The sequence below is a fragment of the Trifolium pratense genome, linkage group LG2 (assembly GCF_020283565.1).
Source record: "Trifolium pratense cultivar HEN17-A07 linkage group LG2, ARS_RC_1.1, whole genome shotgun sequence".
Classification (NCBI taxonomy): Eukaryota; Viridiplantae; Streptophyta; class Magnoliopsida; order Fabales; family Fabaceae; genus Trifolium; species Trifolium pratense.
Window position 1 is genome coordinate 12,370,810 of NC_060060.1, and position 20,416 is coordinate 12,391,225.

The 20,416-nt window shown below is 32.4% G+C and overlaps 2 protein-coding genes and 1 non-coding gene across 3 annotated transcripts; 1 reads left to right on the plus strand and 2 right to left on the minus strand.

Annotated features, from left to right (window-relative positions):
* Positions 1–1,365: 1,365 nt before the first annotated feature.
* On the minus strand, positions 1,366–7,806 carry LOC123910392 (CDK5RAP1-like protein). The gene is made up of 3 exons (XM_045961490.1): positions 7,384–7,806; positions 5,240–6,297; positions 1,366–2,372 (listed from the first exon to the last, which is right to left on the minus strand). The coding sequence occupies exons 1-3, from the start codon at positions 7,638–7,640 to the stop codon at positions 1,870–1,872; spliced, it is 1,818 nt and encodes a 605-aa protein (XP_045817446.1). The 5' UTR covers positions 7,641–7,806; the 3' UTR covers positions 1,366–1,869.
* A 3,691-nt stretch (positions 7,807–11,497) lies between these two features.
* LOC123910394 (D-2-hydroxyglutarate dehydrogenase, mitochondrial) lies at positions 11,498–18,358 on the plus strand. Its single transcript, XM_045961491.1, has 14 exons — positions 11,498–12,112; positions 12,780–12,881; positions 13,004–13,051; positions 13,432–13,502; positions 13,848–13,966; positions 14,200–14,295; positions 14,371–14,480; positions 14,972–15,052; positions 16,449–16,549; positions 16,883–16,991; positions 17,373–17,478; positions 17,640–17,725; positions 17,806–17,931; positions 18,026–18,358. The coding sequence occupies exons 1-14, from the start codon at positions 11,669–11,671 to the stop codon at positions 18,113–18,115; spliced, it is 1,689 nt and encodes a 562-aa protein (XP_045817447.1). The 5' UTR covers positions 11,498–11,668; the 3' UTR covers positions 18,116–18,358.
* TRNAI-UAU lies at positions 15,936–16,009 on the minus strand. Its single transcript has one exon. It is a non-coding gene; the product is annotated as a tRNA-Ile (tRNA).
* Positions 18,359–20,416: the final 2,058 nt, after the last annotated feature.

A 20,416-nucleotide genomic window follows, 5' to 3' on the forward strand; every position in this document is an offset into this window, starting at 1 on the left:
TTAAAAACAAATAGTATTAATTAGCTAGTAAGGTGTATGTTTGTTGTAAAAAAAGTGTATACATAGTAACTTGCATATAGGTTTATATTTAAGGATGCAACTTTTTTTCAAATGAAAGTTATAATTAGAGAAGGAGAGAGTATTGTAGATATGAGATGAGATAAGACTCATTTAGACAGACATAACCCGCATGCATCTTGTCCAATTTCACTCATGTCATTGCCACCTATTGTTTATAGTTCTTCCCATCTGTTTGCTTTTTTCTCTCTTTTCCTTTTTTCTGTATGATTTCTTCTTTTCCTTGAAATTAGATTCTATGAGCTGATTCAAACCAGGGATGTGTGGAATGAATACAACCGGCAAAGGAATATGAAATGAATTAATCACAAAGAATAGTGTTGTGTGCGCCTTAAAATTATAAGTTAAAAGAAATGACTTTTCCACCGTCTCAAATGTGAGGCGCATCATTTGGAACGCAAGGCGCCCTTGGCAATGTGTTTTCCTAAGCCAGAGGTTGTTTCATGCACAAGCCGTCTTGTAACTCTTATATCTCTTATAAAGACTCATTGATAATTAATCAGAGAGCTGCTCTCTCATCCATATATCAGTCAATTTTAAGCCGATTGAATAAACAATTTTGGTGTATCCGTCAATCTTTACTCTTTATCTTATTATTATTAGTTTGACTTGATTGAATTTACTTAAACTTACTAGATTGTTATATTAGTATTGGTTGAACCATTTAGTTTGATTGTCTTTGTTAGTGTAATTTGTTAAAATTCACAAGAAAGGTGTGTCTCTTCTCTACTTTACTATCAATCTATCATGATAGTTAGTGTGCATGCACGTGAGATAAACCTTGTGGCCCAATGAAGAAGAAACGGTTCTGAACTTTGTTTACGTCTTTTCCATCTTTCATAACTTTTTTCCCATTATCATTATTATTATTATTAGTGCTTTCGTCTAGTCTGCATCCATCTTTACTGACTCACTACTACACAGTCTTCACCACCCTTCTCTGTTTTTGCACTCTGTTATGTTCTTTTGAAACACTTTTGACTCAAACTTTGTGAACTTAATAATTAAGTGTTTTATTTTTGCATGTGAATCAAAAAGAGGGAGGGAGGGAGAGACCTACACTAGGGCTAGGAGAGGACCAATATGCTGTTTGAAAATTTCAATGCATGCTACTACTAGTACAGTAAGGACCATAATCCCTCTCCTAATTGAATCATCATGGTCGTGACTCGTGAGTGCATGCTGTCACTGATATCATGCATGCCAATATGCCATATAGATCACAGATTAATGCATTATACACCTTCCAATGAGAATTTCTCAATGTAAACATAGACACTTGTTAAATAACCAAATATAAAAAGTGGTGTATTCAAAAACTGATGGCTTAATAAGTGTCTAAATATTAGTACATGCTAGTAAGATCCAAAAACTAATAGAAAACTACTACTCAATATTATAGTTTATTGAATGATAACATTAGACTCCTAAGAACTTTGATGTTGTATTTAAACAATAACTTAATATGATAGTTTAGTTCAAAGGCCACATTAAATCTTTTCTGTGAGCTTCATCAAATCCCACTTATATTATATCAACCAATGTTTAAAGACAAACATCAGTAATCCTCCCGGCTATTTGATTTTGATGTTGCATTGCGGGTTGTCAATAGGGTTCTCGGTGGTACACTGGAACCATTTTCGCGGGTAAATGCAAAATCTCACTCCCTTGCGTAGTTGCAGTGTTTTTCCCATAAACTCCGGTTTAGTCAACAACAGAGGAATAAGCGATTTACAATGACTATATCCAAAAATTGCGACAACAAACTGTTTATGCAGCAAGATTTTACTTTTACATGCTGCATGCAACAGCTTCTCTTTCCAGATTATTGTAAAATGAACTCAATTTAGTAATAGCAAGTGCTTCACCGAAGAGTGATGCCCTTGATGATTTTGTTATCTGAACTTCAACATAATCACCAACCACAGGATTTCTCTTTGTATTAACATCTTCCCTGTCTGAGATTGGTAGATTGACAAATATTACCCGATGGCCCTTGTCACTCTTGCCTATGAGCTCAGTATCTGGAGCTCTTTTGTTCGGTCCTTCAACTAATACAAGCTGTGTAGTTCCAACCTGCTCGTCGTAACACTTTCCTGTGCTCTCACGGAAAGTCTCAATAAGTTCAGTTAGCCTCCTCTGCTTAGTTTCCTCGGGAACATCATCCTCATAGTTTCTGTGCGCATGAGTTTTCTCCCTCATGCTATAAGCAAACATGTATGCCATATCATAACCGACTTCTTTTACAAGAGTCAACGTGTCAGAATGGTCCTCCTCTGTTTCTCCACAAAATCCTGTTAGAATTGCAATTTGCAAATATTAAAAGACCGCAATCAGAGGTAATTGCTTATACAGTAAAATATTCGTGTGGGAAATAAAAACAAGGTTGAAGATATATCTAAATTGTCGATGAGCTTATATACCTTTGGTACTTCTAACAAAATAAACATGCCGGTTCATATGGCATTGGAATATCAACATTATTATGCTACTCTTCAATAATACTAATAAAAAACTTGATGAAGCCAATAAAGATTTTATCAATCCCTCCCAAACCTCTTTTAACAACAAAAGAACCTCTGACTTTTTATGGAAAATTATTTAAAATGTTCCTAATAAATTCAGGAGTGCAAATTTTACACCTGTAGAAGAGATATATGCCAGATGGTCATTGAAAATGTGTAAACCACCAAGATTTTTCCTACTAGGCGAAGTTGACTTTATGGATCAGTCCATACCATAAGGTTCTGATATGTAATAGGCTCAATGATAAACACTTACATCTAAACTTCTCTTAATAGTTTGACCTATTTCCTTGGTTTGCCTCTTCCTATTGGACTATCCCTTGTCTAGTCTACTCACTTTACCAGTGCTTCACAAGCTTTCTCTCCATACATATCCAAATCATGTACAACAAGAATCTACCATCATCTATACTCTAGGCCCGACGATAGACATTCTTTTGGAACAACAATACCCCTGTTTGATCTAAAATATGCCCATTTTCTCTTTTGTGATCCCATTTTGTTGTGGTGTTTCGACACAAGACTCGTGCATAATTCCCTTTTTCTGACAAACCGAAGTAATAACATGATTGAAGTACTCCTTGCCATTATCTGACTGAAGTCTTTAGATGCTCACACTAAAATGATTTTTAATCATTAAGCAGAAATTTCAGAAGATAGTAACCACTTCAGATTTATGCTTCGGTAGAAAAATCCAAGAAACCCGAGTATGGTCATTTATAAAGGTTACAAACCACCGAGCCCAAGAAACATTCGGAATAGAAGATGGACCTCAAACATCAATATGAGCAAGATAAAAAGGAATTGTGCATCTTTTATCACTTAACTGGAAAGATGTACACTTGTGTGTTGCAATTTCGCATACTTAACAATGAAAACTCTCAATATTAAACCCATAATACAATGATGAAAACATAGCTCTGATGACTCCAAAAGAAGAATGTCCTAACTGACAATGCAAAAGCATAATTTTTCTTTACGAGAGTACTGACTCTGACACAAATGAGTGAGAAAGGGTTTTTTTTTGGGGTTGTGGACAAATTTGGTTCCTCAAGATAATAAAGGGCCCTTCTCTAACGCGACGAATTGTCCCCCTGAATCCTTGTCTTGAAATTCACAATAATCAATGTGAAAAATCACCGTGCGTGAGTGTGTGTATAGGAACAAGGTTAGTGGAGAATTTTGGGACATGAAGGACATTTTGAAAGGTTATGGAAAGATTAATCTGAATGAATATACCAATTCCAGCCGAAGTTACAAGTGCCATCTAAAGTAGCTATTTTCTTATTGTTGGGATTAGGGCAGTAAGTGGAGAAGTATTTAGAACAAGGCATCATATGGTCTGGGGCTCCCGAATCTAAAATCCAAAGAATGATAGAAGGGATTTCTTGAAACATTTAAATCCAAATAAAGGTGAAAACATACTTGAATATTCGTAGTACAACTAAGTAACTGATGGTTGTTCCATATTGTTGAGAAAAACTCTCATCCTTTCTATCTCCTCACCTTTCAATACTGGGGAAAATTTGACAGGACAAAGGGATGAACAAACAGCTCTAAGAAGGGACATATAGATGCTAAAGAAAAGAGGTCAAACAAAGAAACCAACCCCTAAATAAGATTCAATGGAGGCTAGTGATCCAAACAAGGCCTGAAATACCATGGTCAACTCCAAAAAATTGTGGCAGTGGTGAAAATTGAAAGGTCTCTACAGCAGTGGACGCCCAATCAACTTCAAACGAAGTCTGACAGCACAAGGTGCATAGTCAGGTGATTTGATAAAGTTGTTAGCGGAAGTAGAGTCCCCTAGATTAGAAGCTTTGATGCCATTTGAAAAATAGAAAGACAATTTTTCTGAATGTGCTTTGAGTTGCTTAGCCCCCAGCAGTATGCTTGCTTATAATAAATGACAGATGCAATTTATAAGGGAGTAATTAAGCTAACACTGCTTCCAAAGGTACATTAAACTTGTTCTACTTGCTATATAGAGAATCTAAAATACTTGGGGAGTGGAACATTGAAGAGGTCTAAGAAAGTGAAACATGGGAGGTCTAAGAAAGTGAAACATTAATGAAGTTTTATCTCTGTGTCAAGAGGGAAAATGAACTCACTCCCCTTGATTCATTTATAAGGAGAAGGGAGAGAAAAAAAAATCTAATATAATACCCTTATAAGAGTTCCAAAACCATGATTGATATGACTTAAGTTAAATTGGCTACAGGAAGTTCTAGAATTGAGACTTGCATTGCATGGCATAGAAGTAAAGCCAGAGAGCTGAAGCAGCTTTAGTAATATATCTCATTTTGGCTTGTTCAAAAAAAATATAATTGTTAGGAATACCAAATATAAGAACGGTTTTAATTTTGAATTTCAAACAATTTTAAGGACAGTTTAGTCAGTACAGTCCACAAATATTTTTAGTCATTTTCTCTCCTTTTCAAATTCCCCATATAGGGGAGAGGAGTGGTGGGAATAGATTTTTGCATCCTCGTTCTCCCTCCCCTCCAACCAAACACCGAGTAAATGTGATAAGTCGACTCATCAGTTGAAATTAACGCTCCCCACTTGTAGAAGGTCAAATTAATGAATGGTGAAAATATAAAAACAAGGAGAAAGATACTTAAAAAAGATATTACCGGAAATAAAATCACTGCTTAGGGCCACATCTGGAATAATACTTCGAATTTTTTGCACAAGACTCATGTAAGCCTCTCGAGTATATCCTCGCCTCATTCTCTCAAGCATTGTGCTACTTCCTGATTGTGCGGGTAAATGTATCAATTTGCATATATTATTCCTTTCACGCATAAGATAAAGAAGTTCATCTGGAAAATCTTTAGGGTGTGGAGACGTGAATCTGAAACGCATCTCAGGAAATTCTATTGAGAGTCGATCCAATAGATCAGCAAACCTTAAGCCTGTGGTTCTGACCTTCGATATACTGGAAAATCCTTCACTAAGTTTCCAATTGGACCCTGGTTCAGCCTCTTTTTCAATCACAGATGCATCATTGTAGCTGTTCACATTCTGGCCAAGAAGTGTTACTTCTTTCACACCCTCTTTCCAAAGCTCTCCCACCTCTCTCACAATGGAATCAACAGGACGTGATCGCTCTCTGCCTCTAGTGAAAGGTACAATACAAAATGAACACATATTGTTGCAGCCCCTCATAATTGAAACAAAGGCGCTAATTGAATTCTGGGAGATCCGAACTGGATTAATATCAGCATAAGTCTCCTCAAGTGAAAGAAGAGTGTTAATCCCTTTCTGGCCATACTCAACCTCTTCCAATAATCTTGGCAAATCCCTATAAGCATCAGGCCCGCACACTACATCAACCATTTTGTCTGAATCAAGTATCTTTTCCTTTAACCTCTCAGCCATACATCCCAAAACAACTACTTTGGGAGGGCGTAGGGATTGCGACCTTCCACTAGCAATATTGGCTTTCCAGTTCCTCTTAAGAAACCAAAAGTAATTAAGCCTCTGCCACACTTTCATTTCTGCATTATCTCTTATGGCACATGTGTTGATAAATATTATTTCTGCATTCTCGGGAGCAGTCACAAGTTCATTATAGCCTGCATTTTTCATTATAGACAGGACAATCTCCATATCATTAACGTTCATTTGACATCCATAGGTCTCATGATATATTCTGCCAGTTGAAGGAACTTCAGTATCCGCCACAACACTATCCGCACAAATAAAAAACAAATGATTAAGGCCATAATTAAATAAAAAAAACTTAATTAAGTGCTTATAGCATAAGCACTTGTCATATAAGTGCTTGTGTCTAAAGCTATTTCTACAACAAATGATAAAATAAAGTCAAACAATTGTCATATAAGCTCTCCTAGATAATTGGATATGCTATAAGTTGTTTCTATAAGCTCTCCCAAACAGTCTCACTAGTGCTTATATCAGTAAATAAACTCAAATAAATCAATTCCAACATACCCTAAATAATGAGTGATGCGTGAAGACATTTCATATTTTCATTACTAATCAATCCTAAGAGAAAAAATGATTGAATTTTGATCACTTGGTCTTGTAACATTCTCGAACAAGTAATGAATAAAGATATCCAAAAATTACAAGACATAGCCCTTGTTTGGATAAACAACTTAATTAAGTTCCTTTGTGCTTATACTATCTATTTTGGATCCTTTATATATATAAAAAAAATAAAAAATCCATTCTAAAAAAAAAACAAAAACTAACTTAATTACTACCTGTTTGGATTTAACTTATTTTTGAGCTTATGAAAATAGCTTATGCAAATAAATAAACTTTTATGTTAATTCATAAGTTTTAACTAACAAAAATTGTATCTTTATAAGTTGTTTTCTCATAACTTGTCTTGAAAAACTTATAATAATACATAAAAGCTTATTTACTTGCATAAATTGTTTCGCACAAGCTCAAAAATAAGCCAGGACCATTAAACACTTGTAGCATAAACATTTACCATATAAGTGTCTATGTAGAAGTTATTCCAATAAAATAAAGCAAAATTGTTTTCATATATGTAATAAGTTGTTTTCTGAGTTATGCAGCAGAAGAACTTAAGCAAATAGGCTAAAATCAAGTTATGAACATATCCTAAACTGTTTCATACGCCCTTCGAAACAGTGTCACTTAAGTTAAAAAAATAAGTGAATCAAAACACACCATTAAGAAAAATAAAAGTTTTCGCTTTCATTTAAATTAAACAAGTTAAAATAAATTGTGATAAATAATAAGAAAAAGCAAAAAGGAATTTGCAATAAGAACTCACTGGTGGGGTTGAAGTTGGGAAGCGGTTAAAGAAGCTCTGGCGATGAAATGGCGAAGAGAGGGTTGTTCCGATGATTTGTTGGAAATAGAGAAGGTTCTAGAAGCGGTGATGAGATGAAGAGGGCGTGGTGATGAAGTTGAGGAGAGTGGTTTGTTAATATGTTTGAAGAATCTGAGAGTAGTGAAACAAGATGGAGAATGAAGCTTAATGTGAGGTTGGTTCATGATTGAGGATAAAGCCGAAGCGGCCATCGTCATCTCCTTAGTGAATCAATCTCAATTGAAGTGAAACGTAGCACACTCACATCGTTGCTGTTGCTGTTGCTGCTACTGTTATCGGGCTGGATAGGGTCCGTGCGGTGTCACAGTAATAACATAAGAACATCACATGTATGTATGCCAGCCAAACACACCCTAATTTTGTAGTATGTATGGGAATAGAAAAGAGAAAATATGAATGATTTTATTAAAAAATAAATAAATAAATAAATAAATAAAAAATCCTTCAATTAAAAATGTGATAATATTAATAATAATAATAATAATAATAATAATGTGAAAATGAGAAAATTAAAAGAATTAAGAGTAATAATAATCGATAGTTAGTTGCTTGAGTGGTGATTGATGCTCGACTTGGTGGGGAGAATCACAATTGATTCTACAATTGCAACCAGGAGGGAGCTATAACCATTTAACATCATACTTGACCCTCGAATCCGATTAGCTGATCTAGTGACCGGATACGGGATGTGAAAACAAAATAAAAAATCCTCTATTCACATTTAGGGGCCTCCGATTGTTTATATCGGTTTATTAAAAAATTTATATATGTAAAAAAAATTAATTACTTTGTTATTACAAAAAATATTTTATTACTCAAGAAAAAAATAATTTAATAGACACACTTTTAATTTTATAAGTTATTTGCGGTTGATTGTAAAAAACGAAGCAACAATACAAGAAAGTTTTTTTTTTTCCGAAGGAAATGTAAAGTTGATAATGATATTAGATTGAAAATGTATTTTAATGTTATTGATTAAAATATGTTGGTTTTACATGTTATTTACTATGATGACTATTTTTTATGTTATTTACGATTTAAATAGAAAATGACTTTTTAAAAAAAATTATATTTTCATTAAAGATTCATTTTTAATTTTCAAACAGGACCTCCAAATACTCGGGACCGGCCCTGATGTTACAGAACGGTTGTGGGCGGAGGATATGCGTTTTTGTTGAGTGGTTTATCAGCTTCGACGAAGCAGATGTCGACATTAATGAGCAAATCTGTCCATTATCTTCACTTTGCTATTATCCAATATTTGTATAAATGAGTATAATGACAGATATCTTTTATATTATAAGCTTGTATACACAAGCAAACTCTAAACCCTAATTTGTTTTCCCTGTTTTCCCTCCATTTTATCTTGCAATTTTTATTAAAAAATAATACAATTTTATCTTGACTAGGAATCGAACCCACAACCCTTCAATGCAAGACAATATTTCCAACCATTATGGCAAGTATACCAATTGTAATTAAAATTATGTGCAATAATTGATATGTACCATCAATTTTAAAAGTATATCATATCAAAATTATTGTTGACTATATTATTCATCACGAAATATTTTTATGTCTTTCCTGATCAATGATTTTTTTCTACCGGATCATAAATTTAGAGAATAATTATCATGTGAGATTTGGAAAGTTATTATCACATGTAATTTGGAAAGTTATTATCAAACTCAATTCTACTAAATCAATTTTTTTTGCAATACAACCAAACACAACCATAGTCATGTCACTAATCACATTCATTATTTTGTTTTTAATATTGCAGATTTAATATTAACCGATGATCAATTGATATAATATGCACTAGCAGACCAATTGTGATTTAAATTATGTCCACAAAGTGTTAAGCTCCATCAACTTTCATAGGAAAGATTTTATACGACAATTAAGCACCATCAATTTTCATTGCACAATTTAAACAATTAAAAACCGATAATCTCTTATATTATAAGCTTGCTAACATAAGCTAACCCTAAACCAAATTTTTTCCCCTCATTTTCTCTTTCTTTTTATTGCAGCTTTATATTAAAAATATACAGATTTGTCATCGAACCTGCATCTTTTACTTACAATAAAACCTTTCAACCGCTAAAACATGTGCTTCAATTATGAAAGAATTTAGGAATCCTAATATGTTAACCCTGTTTTCAATAAATTTGAACGGCGGAATTAATCACAATTTTTATTTATTTATGGATGTCTACTTAAGTTTATGTTCTTGATTATGTCTTTAATTTTTTTTTTAACCTTTAATTATCATCAATTTTTTAACCTTTAGTTATCAGCAATTTTTTTTAATAAGTAAACAAAACGATGGGGTTCAAAAATTATTTAAAAAATATATAAAATATAAAATAAGCACATAAACAAATATAGAATAATTAGTCCATGAAATTTCCTATACTACTCTTATTGAAAATGCTATTAGAATTTTTGTATTTTATTTTTTATTATTACATACTAGCGGGCAGGCAAGCGCGTTCCGCGCCTGCCTGTGTCTAACTTATGTAAAAAAAATGCTTGATATTATAATGAGTTTTTTAATAAAAGACTTTTGCTACTAAAAAAAGTGTCTTATGTTATGGTTAGTTTGTTAATAAAAAAATTTTGTTGCTACTAAAAAAATTAAGGGTATTATTGGTATTATTGTTAAGTGTTATTTCAAATGATAGTGAAGGGCAAAATGGACCAAGAAAAAATTCAGCCCAAACTCCCCTATCTCCTTTATATATTGTTATAGATTACACCTAATTAGACTCATGCACCGCATGGGTCAAAGTTCTAGTGTTAACTGAGAAAGTATTTTTGAATTATTATTATTATTATTATTATTATTATTATTATTATTATTATTATTATTATTATGTGTTTTAATGTCTAATAATAATTACAATATTATATTTTCAATTTATAATTACTAAAAGAAGAAAAACCGGAGCAACTTGTTATACCCGGTAAAAGTTACTCTCTCACGGTTGAGAGACTCTATGCACTGACCCACGCTAGAATCAGCCCGTTGGCCTTCGCAAACATAGCCTTATAAGAGTGTTATGAAAGGAAACTTTCTTCTCTATTTCTTCCAAAACTTAAGTACACCTTAAGGGCCCGTTTGGTGCACAGGATAAGAGACAAGATAGGATAACTGTATCATATTCTGTCGCAATCCAGTGTTTGGTGATACAGCAGGATATGATAAGTTAATCCTGAAGCTTATCCTATCTTGTCTCTCTAGTTATAATTCTTATCCTGAATTTGAGCTGGGTTACTAGCAGGATAGGATAAGAAGAAAAAAAATTACTTATTTATTTTATAAAATATATTTTAAAATACATAAAATAAAATTAATAAAATATAAATAATAAAATAATTAATTTTTAAATATATATGTGATTTTCTCACAGGGGTAATTTTGTAATTTATATATTCTGAAAAATCAAAATTTTACTAAAATTACAATATTTTAAAGTAAAATGATTATTAAAAAATTGACAAATAGGGATATTAATTTAAATTTTATAAAAAATTAAATATAATTCTTTTGCAATAGTAGTTTTTTTTTTTGGTAGAATTTGCAATAGTAGTTTTATTATTTACGTATGAGATATATCATATATTTATTTGGCTTATCTAACATGTATATATTATTGAGTTATTTATTTGATAATGATTCATATAAAAAATTAAACTTGATTATTTTCTCATGATTTTTATTTTAAATTATATAAAGTTATTTGATTACTTATTTATATTTTTTATTTATAAAATTCAAAGTATTACAAAATAATTTTAAAAAAATAACAATTATTTTACAAGAGTAATTTTGTTAATTAAATATGTTATATATCTTATCATATTATTATGAGCAAGTATGTATTAAAAATAAAATATAATAGTTATCATGTTTGTTATCCTGTGTGCACCAAACATAAGATATGATAACTGAGTATAAATGTTATCATGTTGTTATCCTATCCTATCCTTATCCTGTTTTATATCCTATCCTGTCACTATGTTATCCTGCGCACCAAACGGGATCTAAACTCCTAGTACTGAAGAAAACACCAACAATTAATCACTTATTTATTAGTAATCCAAAACACATTCCTTTAAACAATTTTCCTTTCTCTATTTTGTAAAACCAATTAAAGCTTAAGCTGATTACAAACACCAACTAGTAGCAAAACCAAGCTCACCTAAGAGCCTGAAGATGATGAATCGAAATTGCAGAGCCACACTTCGCTTTCTCAAACGCTCCCATCACCAACACAACCCATCTCTTCTCCCTTCTGCAACAACACCCTCTTCACAATTCACCTCAGTCACAGGTTTTGATGAAAATTTCACACAATTACAGCCCAATATTGTAGAGCATAAAGATTTATCCTTTTTCAACCCACTGAGAAATTTCTTGAAAAATAAGCAATTGGGTATTGGAATTCAGCATAGATGTTATGGTTCAATGGGTGGGGTGGTTCAAAGAAGCCCCAGATTCTCAGAATTGAATGATGATGATGTTAGATACTTTGAGGAGATTTTGGGTAACAAAAATGTGATACAAGATGAAGATAAGCTTAGTGCTGCTAACATTGATTGGATGCATAAATATAAAGGTGCAAGTAAGCTTATTCTTCAGCCATGCAACACTGATCAGGTTCTTTTCTTTTGTTTCTATGGAATAGATTATAGAATAAGCAATTTCCCTTTAGAAACTTGATTCAATTAACTGCATGTTTGGATTGACTAATTTGAACTTATCTACTGACATAAACACTTGTAAGACTATTTGAAAGAGCTTATGAAAATGGTCTATGTCATGTTCGTAAGTTGTTTTCAGCTTATTTCCAGAAGCTCTCTAGAATGGTTTATGAAAACAACTAATACGAAAAAGTTTTGATTGTGTTTTATCATTTGGAATAGAAATAACTTATATATAAGCACTTATATGATTTATGCTATAATTATTGAAGTTATATTAGAGGTCCATAATGCCAAGGTTTTCGACCGTCGGATGTATATATGTGTTTGAGAGTGAAATTCAAACCCATTGAACATGGTATCAGAGTCAGGTTAAGGATGGTAATAGGAATTTGACTCAGGACCCATGCTAGGCGTGATGATGAGTATTGAAGTTGTATTAGAGTCCCACATTATTAAGGTTCCCGGGTTGTTATATGTATATATGCACTCGAGCAATCTCATCCTTTGACCTAGGTTTTGGGAGTGAAATCCAAGCCCATTTAACAATAAGCACTTAATTAAGTTGTTTATTCAAACAGGCCTTAGTATTTGAAAGCAGCTTTCTTTTTCCGATTTTGCAGGTTTCTCAGATTCTTAAATACTGTAACTCCAGATGCCTGGCTGTTGTTCCTCAAGGTGGAAACACTGGTCTTGTAGGTGGAAGTGTACCTGTCTTTGATGAAGTATACCCTTTAATTCTTTCTCTTGCAAACACAAAAATCAGTATTTCATTAAAGGAAACATGCTAGACTGTTTTGACCTATCCATAGTACGTTGACAACTTTCTTATTGTCTAATTCTGCAGGTGATTGTTAGTCTTAGTTCAATGAATAATATCATATCTTTTGACAAGGTAAACCATTTACTTCTTGACAGCATATTTGTTATGATTTATGAGTTCTCTTTTTAAGTGTTTTCTTTGGCTATTGGATTAGCTTATTTTGTGTTCAGAGATAGAGCTTATGGCTGAGATTGTTTCTGTGTAAAATTAAGCAAAACTATTCAGACCACATTCACGAGTATCCATATGCAACTGACACACCACAATACACCATTTCTTTGTTGTTGTATGAGCAAACATTTGATTCCACAAGTTAGCTTGTAACACCAGTTTGCATAAAAAATCTATAGTATTTATTTCAATGGAATTTGTTAGAATTGAAGTCAATGTGAAACATGATAATGGAAGATTTGTATAATTAGTTCTGAAGATTTTGCCAATGGATGTTTTAGGTTAGTGGAATATTGGTATGTGAAGCTGGGTGCATATTGGAAAATATAATGTCATACCTGGACAATGAAGGGTAATCTTTTTTCACTTTCTAAAACCATTGCTTTTTGTAGTTTTCATATATCTCAGTTTCATAATTAGATGTATTTTTTTTATTTGGGCAGTCTTATATTGCCTACTTTTGAAAGAAGCATTTACAGTACTTGCCAAACTCAGGATTTGTTAATATTATGATATCAGGAAAATTGTTTTCCTTTTATTTATTTTTTCTTGAAGTTCTATGCGGTGTAAGTGCAGAGACATAACTTAGGTCTTGAAAGTTATAGATGATTGGTTCTCCTTTCTTTGCCCATTTGAGTTATATTCATGAACTTGATGGATGTTTTCTGTATTTATGTTGTGTACACTTTTCATTCAGATTTATTATGCCACTAGACTTAGGTGCTAAAGGGAGTTGCCAGATTGGTGGAAATGTTTCAACTAATGCCGGTGGTTTGCGTCTTGTTCGTTATGGATCTCTTCATGGAAGTGTACTTGGTGAGAAAATACTTGTAAGCTGTAAAACTTAGGTTGACTATTACATGTTTCTACTTGTTTTTCCCTATAATCTGAATATAAACTTCCAAAATTGATGTACCAAAATTGAATGATTGTATTGATTTAGTCTAGTTGTAAGGCGGAATAACCTTTGAGACATCGTATATCCACTTCTTTTCTGTTTCCACTTTCCACTAAATTTATTCTGAAGCAAACTTTTGATTGTATGACAGGTGTTGAAGCTGTTCTAGCAAATGGCACTGTCCTTGACATGCTTAAGACATTGCGCAAAGATAATACTGGCTACGGTTTGAAACATCTATTTATAGGTATGTAGTTAACAATAATGAAAATCTGGAAACTAACTGATAATGTGATTGTAACTCAACTTTATAATGATGCAGGAAGTGAAGGTTCCTTGGGAATTGTAACCAAGGTTTCAATACTTACCCCACCAAAGTTATCTTCAGTTAATGTGGCTTTTCTCGCTTGCAAAGATTATAGCTGCTGCCAGGCACGGACAGTGTTCTTATTTTGAAATTTATTTTGCTTTGTGAATTTCTGAAACTAATTGTTCTATCATGGTTGATGTTCTGATTTATTTCCTTAATTTATTTCCTTTTATGAATTTGCTAATTTCATGCTGAGGGATTGGGAAGCATTATATGTTTTCTTTTTTCTTTGGCCTTTATATTCATTGTGATTTTCTACCATCTTACTGAGTAGACACATAAAAACGGTATTAAGATGAAGGACCCTGAACCTGAATACAAAAGGACTCGCATCACACAAACCACACAATATTCTATAAGTAGTAGACACATTTGCTTTGCACTACTATGAAAGTAAAAGTTATCTGAAATTTGTATTGTCTCATACAATTTATGGTCAATTTACATGAAAAGTTTATGCCAATATACTAGCCGCTTTTTTTTTTTTTCCTTTCTGAGAACGAAACAGGCATACATCTTATCAGGTTATTTTTGTTTCTGTACTGCTTATCAGAAACTGCTACAGGAAGCAAAAAGGAAACTTGGGGAGATTTTATCTGCATTTGAATTTTTGGACAGCCAGTCAATGAATTTGGTAATCTCTAATATTCTATTGATGCTTTATGGTGAAATTAGTATATGTTTGCTAATTGCTACGTATAAATATATTACAACTGTCTTGATGCATAAACATTTGTTAAAACTAGATCTGAATGTACAAAATTATCTATAGAACTTCAAGATGTGTGATTGACACAACACAGATGAGCTGGATTAACTATTCTACAATAGCAAAACCTGTGATCTGAAAAATAATGTAATTCAATGATTTTTAGTGACATAATAAATTCACATGTATAGATCGTGGAGATTAACTTTGTGCTTACTAATGGTATTACTAGCTACCCCTGAATGAAGATGCAAATAATAGTCTATCCATTCTGCATCCAAGAATTCAATCGGGTCATAGGTGACATACCATGCATGTGAAAATGCGTCTGTTTGTACTCCCTCGATCTTGAATATAAACAAAAGAGTAATCATGTTTAGAGGTCTTAAATATAAGCAAATTTAACTGCTTTTACTCTATTTGATAAAATAGATTTTATTGGTTGAATTATTTCAATTGTAGATGGTTAATGATCCATCTCTTTACTATATTTGAATCTATTGGATCGGCGATTTAAACTTTATGTGGATTGCTCTATCAAGACTAGACTAACACCTTTTTTCGTCATATTTTTATTTCACCTCTTAATCCCCTACGAAGCACTTTCAAATTTCAATATTTATTTTTCTCACCTTTCGCATATGCAATATAGAGAAATTATGTATATCTTTCCTTTTTCGCACATGCATGTAATTTCATCAACAAAATCATACTACAGCTTGTACATCATACTACAACTTGTACATCCCAAATAAATATTTTTAATATAAAAAACTAGGTCAAACAAAGTATTAAATATGCAACAACCTGGTCCCGGCGAGGCTCGAACTCGCGACCTTCGGCTCATAAGACCAACGCTCTAACCAACTGAGCTACGGGACCATGTTGTACAATCTAAATATTTGAAGTTAATAGAAGGTACACACTAAAATAACACCACATAAATGGTAAAGCATATAAAGAATTTCTGACCAATGTTCTGATATAGGCATAGTGACATGTCTGTGGAATTCTGAGTTTGATCTATGGTTTCGAAAAGGGCTTTACAGAGAGTTTCTCTTTGTTAAAGTTTTCACAAAATCCTTACAGATGTAATGTGAATCACCAATTTATATCTGATCATTACAATATGTAGAATTTATACCATTCATAACATTCAAACTCTTAGATTTGATTAAAAAAAAACTTTTGAATTGAGACAATTTACCCCTGTAAAATTTTATTTCCTACTACCGAGAAAATTATCAGAACTTTGTGATTTTATTTTCTGTTTCCCTCCAGTCGGATCATAGTCATGCTGATCTGATTGGATTTCTAACAGGTTACAAATCACCTGGAAGGTGCTCGGAATCCATTTCCTACGTCACTGCATAACTTTTATGTTTTGATCGAGACAACCGGAAGTGATGAATCTTCGGACAAGTAAATTCCCTTCCATTTTATGCTGATTGACTTGTTTATTTTAGCAGAGTAAATTACACTTCCCCTGTTCTGAATTGTCCGAAAATATCAGTATCAGCCTCTAATTTGTAGAGATTAGTATAATTTACCATGTCAGTGGATTTAGGGGACAGATAGGATAATGAATTGCAGGGTCTGATCAGTAATAGATAATAGTAAGGTTATTTTATATATCTTATCATCCATAATTTCAATTTGAACACCTTAAATTTATCCAAATGAAAAGTTCTATGCCATGGAAGTTGTCAATTCGGAGCATGTAATTAAGATCCTTTATATTTGATATATCTCCAGACAAAAGCTTGAAGCATTTCTACTTGGCTCCATGGAAAATGAATTGGTATCTGATGGTGTTCTTGCACAAGACATAAGCCAAGCATCAACTTTTTGGCGTCTACGTGAGGTTCACATTTTTCATCCTTGATTATTTATTTTTTCCGAGAAATTTATGCTCCGTAAAATCAAGAATACATCTCTTCTGTGCCTAACTTCTACCATTGGCAATTTCATTTATCTAAGACGGTTTTCCAAATTTTTTGTCAGTAGTTTTGTCATTTATACTAAAGTTTTAGATTAGAATCAACAAGCTTGACCAAACCAGTTCAATTAGTAGACCTTGTGTTTGGAATTTTGTATACCATGTCATCAAGAAGATATCTATATCCTCTTGCATTCCTATTAAGACTCTCTTTCACTGTTTTGCCCATAGATCATATTTTAGTTATGAAAACAAATTTGTGATTCATAATTTTTGGCTATATCGGGTCTTATTGAATGGTTTCAGGGTATATCAGAGGCACTGATGAAAGCAGGAGCTGTTTACAAGTATGATTTATCCATACCTGTTGAAAATCTGTACAATGTTGTTGAAGAAATGCGCTCTAGACTAGGTAAGAAACAGACTAACGTGTGTTGTAGAAACCCTACTTCAGGTTTTTATGTATGTTATTAGTTATACCACAATGGTGCATATTAGGACATCAACGTTATTACTCATCATTCATCAACATTATTACAACTTCGTTTGTGTGATTTTCGGGTTGGATTGTAGGTGATGCAGCTAATGTAATTGGATATGGTCACCTTGGAGATAGTAATTTGCATTTAAACGTTTCTGTTCCTCAGTATGACGACAAGGTAGCTCAAACAAACTCAAGAATTTTTGTTATAATATTATTTTCATTTTATTTAAGATTATCAGAATTAATGTTTTGCAGATTTTATCACAAATTGAGCCTTTTGTATATGAATGGACGTCTAAGCACCGTGGAAGTATTAGCGCGGAGCATGGTGTGGGACTAATGAAAGCTAACGAGATTTTCTATAGTCAGTCGCGCGAAACTGTACGTATATTATTGACTCAAGTTGCTTTTAGTTCTCCATTTGAGAATTGTAAACTTGTGAATTGAATGTCTAAACTTGTGTTAAATTGGACAGGTGCAAATGATGACTTCAATCAAGAATTTGATGGATCCCAACCACATACTCAACCCATATAAAGTTCTTCCTCACTCTATCACTTCATAATCTTGATCCGGAAATATACCTTAGGAGTGATTGATGGCAATAATTTATTATCAGAATAAAATAAAAATCCTTGCTGATACATTATTGTAATCTTACTACTCGCATCATTTTCGGAAGAAGTGGTCCATGGTAGATCAGTATTTTATTTTTATTTTTTGTTTATAATGGAGCTGAGGATCGAACTCAATACATTTAGCATATTAGTTAAATCTCTCACCACTAGACCAAATCTAGTGGCTTGGTTGATCGGTATTTAAAAAATATTTAAAATATTAACGAAAATATATGTTGGTGTTGGAAAGTATAATTTAATGAATATTTTCATGTTTATGATTAAAATAATGACTTAATTGACACCGATTTCATTAAAATAACATATTATAAAGATGTCACTTGTACTGAATTGAATATAATAGTTTATGTAAAAAAAAATTGATTTTAACCAAGTGATTCAGACTTCTCTACAATGAATCATTTAAGAGAGCTTGATTTCAATTCGGTAGAGGAACAATCAAATTTTACTTACGTCGCAGTCGAACTATAAATTACAGGGCGGACCCTCTTTCTCTAAAAATCGTAGGATTAACACCAAAACATAAATTCTTTCATTTTTTTATATTTTCATTTATTTATTTATTAGATTGTATTATCAAACACCCTCAAAAGTTATTGGAATAGAAAAATATTTGCAAAACAACTTACACTTTATTTAAACTAATTTGGGTTGGTATTGACTTGAGACCTAGGAGTGTGTTCCTCCTAAGATCTCGGGTTCGATTCTCTCTGGTGCCAATTTAAGTGGACTAATTTAACTTTTTCAAAAAAAAAAAACTTAAACTTAAAAGCCGGACCAAAGTGTCTTTAGTTTAAATCATTTATAAGTAAAATTGACGAATTGGTTCGGGGTGAATATTTTATTGGCTTAATTGAACATTTGGCTCATTACATTTATTTTAGGTTTCACGGTGATCTTTATGTTTTAAACATTTCAAGTGGTCGCTTATATATTTTAAAGATTTCAAGTTTGTAACTCATGTTTCTAATGTTTGGATTAGTTAGTACCTGTTTAATCATATCATTATTGTACTAAATAATTTAAATTTTAGAAATTTAAGGGTCCAACTTAAAATGTTTAAAACATAAGTGATCAAACATCAATTAAATCTAATTTATTACGTTGATGTCATAGAAACATAACTAATCATTTGTTTCTTTATTGTAGTACATTTGTTTTTGTATATTTATGTTTGTAGATTATACATTTCAAAAAATCATAGAAACTGTGTCAAAATAATGTCATTTTTGTACGATAATTGATGTATGTAGTTCTGAAGTTCTCATTGAAGGGGCACATAAGATACTTTGAACAAGTGCCGCAAACAACTTTGTAGATGACAGGAACAAGGAGACACCACCGAAGAATAAATTTATAAGAATTGAAAATCCAACTAAACGACTGATCAACATATTAATTAGTGTCTGTCAGAGTGGTGAAAGAACGTGAACTAATTGAGTTAAGTGTTAAGCAGTTGAAGGTTTAGAGTTAAGTCCTAAAACTCTTATAGTGAATGAATGATGAGAATTTATTTGATCAAATTTTAGTTACCTCAGTTAAATTCTAAACTATTATCAAAATATTTTTATTGATTTGGGATGTTAGAGATAAGAAAGAGTTATGTGATGAAATTTGTCTCACTTGCTTTGGGCTTGGATCAGGCATGATCCTGAAATTCGTCTATTTCTCTTTCCCTTTTTTGGCGATGGATTAAGTTTTGTGATTTCGGGGCTTAAAAAGTCTAAATCTGCCTTTGTTGGACTACAATATAATCCGGGTTGTTGGGATTTTCCATCCTCCACAGTGATCTCTTGTAATCTCTCAACCAAAGAACGATAAGAAATCTTCAATCCCATGTCTCTCCCTGTACGAATTAAATGTATCAGTGAAATAAGCCACTTTTTTTTTTGTCTTTTTCTTCGGCCCGCTCGTTTCACAACTTTGGCATGCACTAATTAATATGTCAAGTTCTCTTTTAGTTGGAGGTCCAGGTCTTATGAATTTATTCTTAGGTGGTGTCTCCTTGTTCGTGTCATTTGTTGAGTTGTTTGCAGTACTTGTTCCCAAAATCTTTTGTGTCCCTTTAATGAGAGCTCCTGAACTACATGCATCGATGATCGTGCAAAAATGACATCATTTTAGGACTAGTCAATCAAAATAAGCATCAGAGAAAATCAAACTTAAAATTTTAAGAGGAACATACTCTTAAGACCCAATTATTCTTCTTATAGTTGATATGCTTCTCA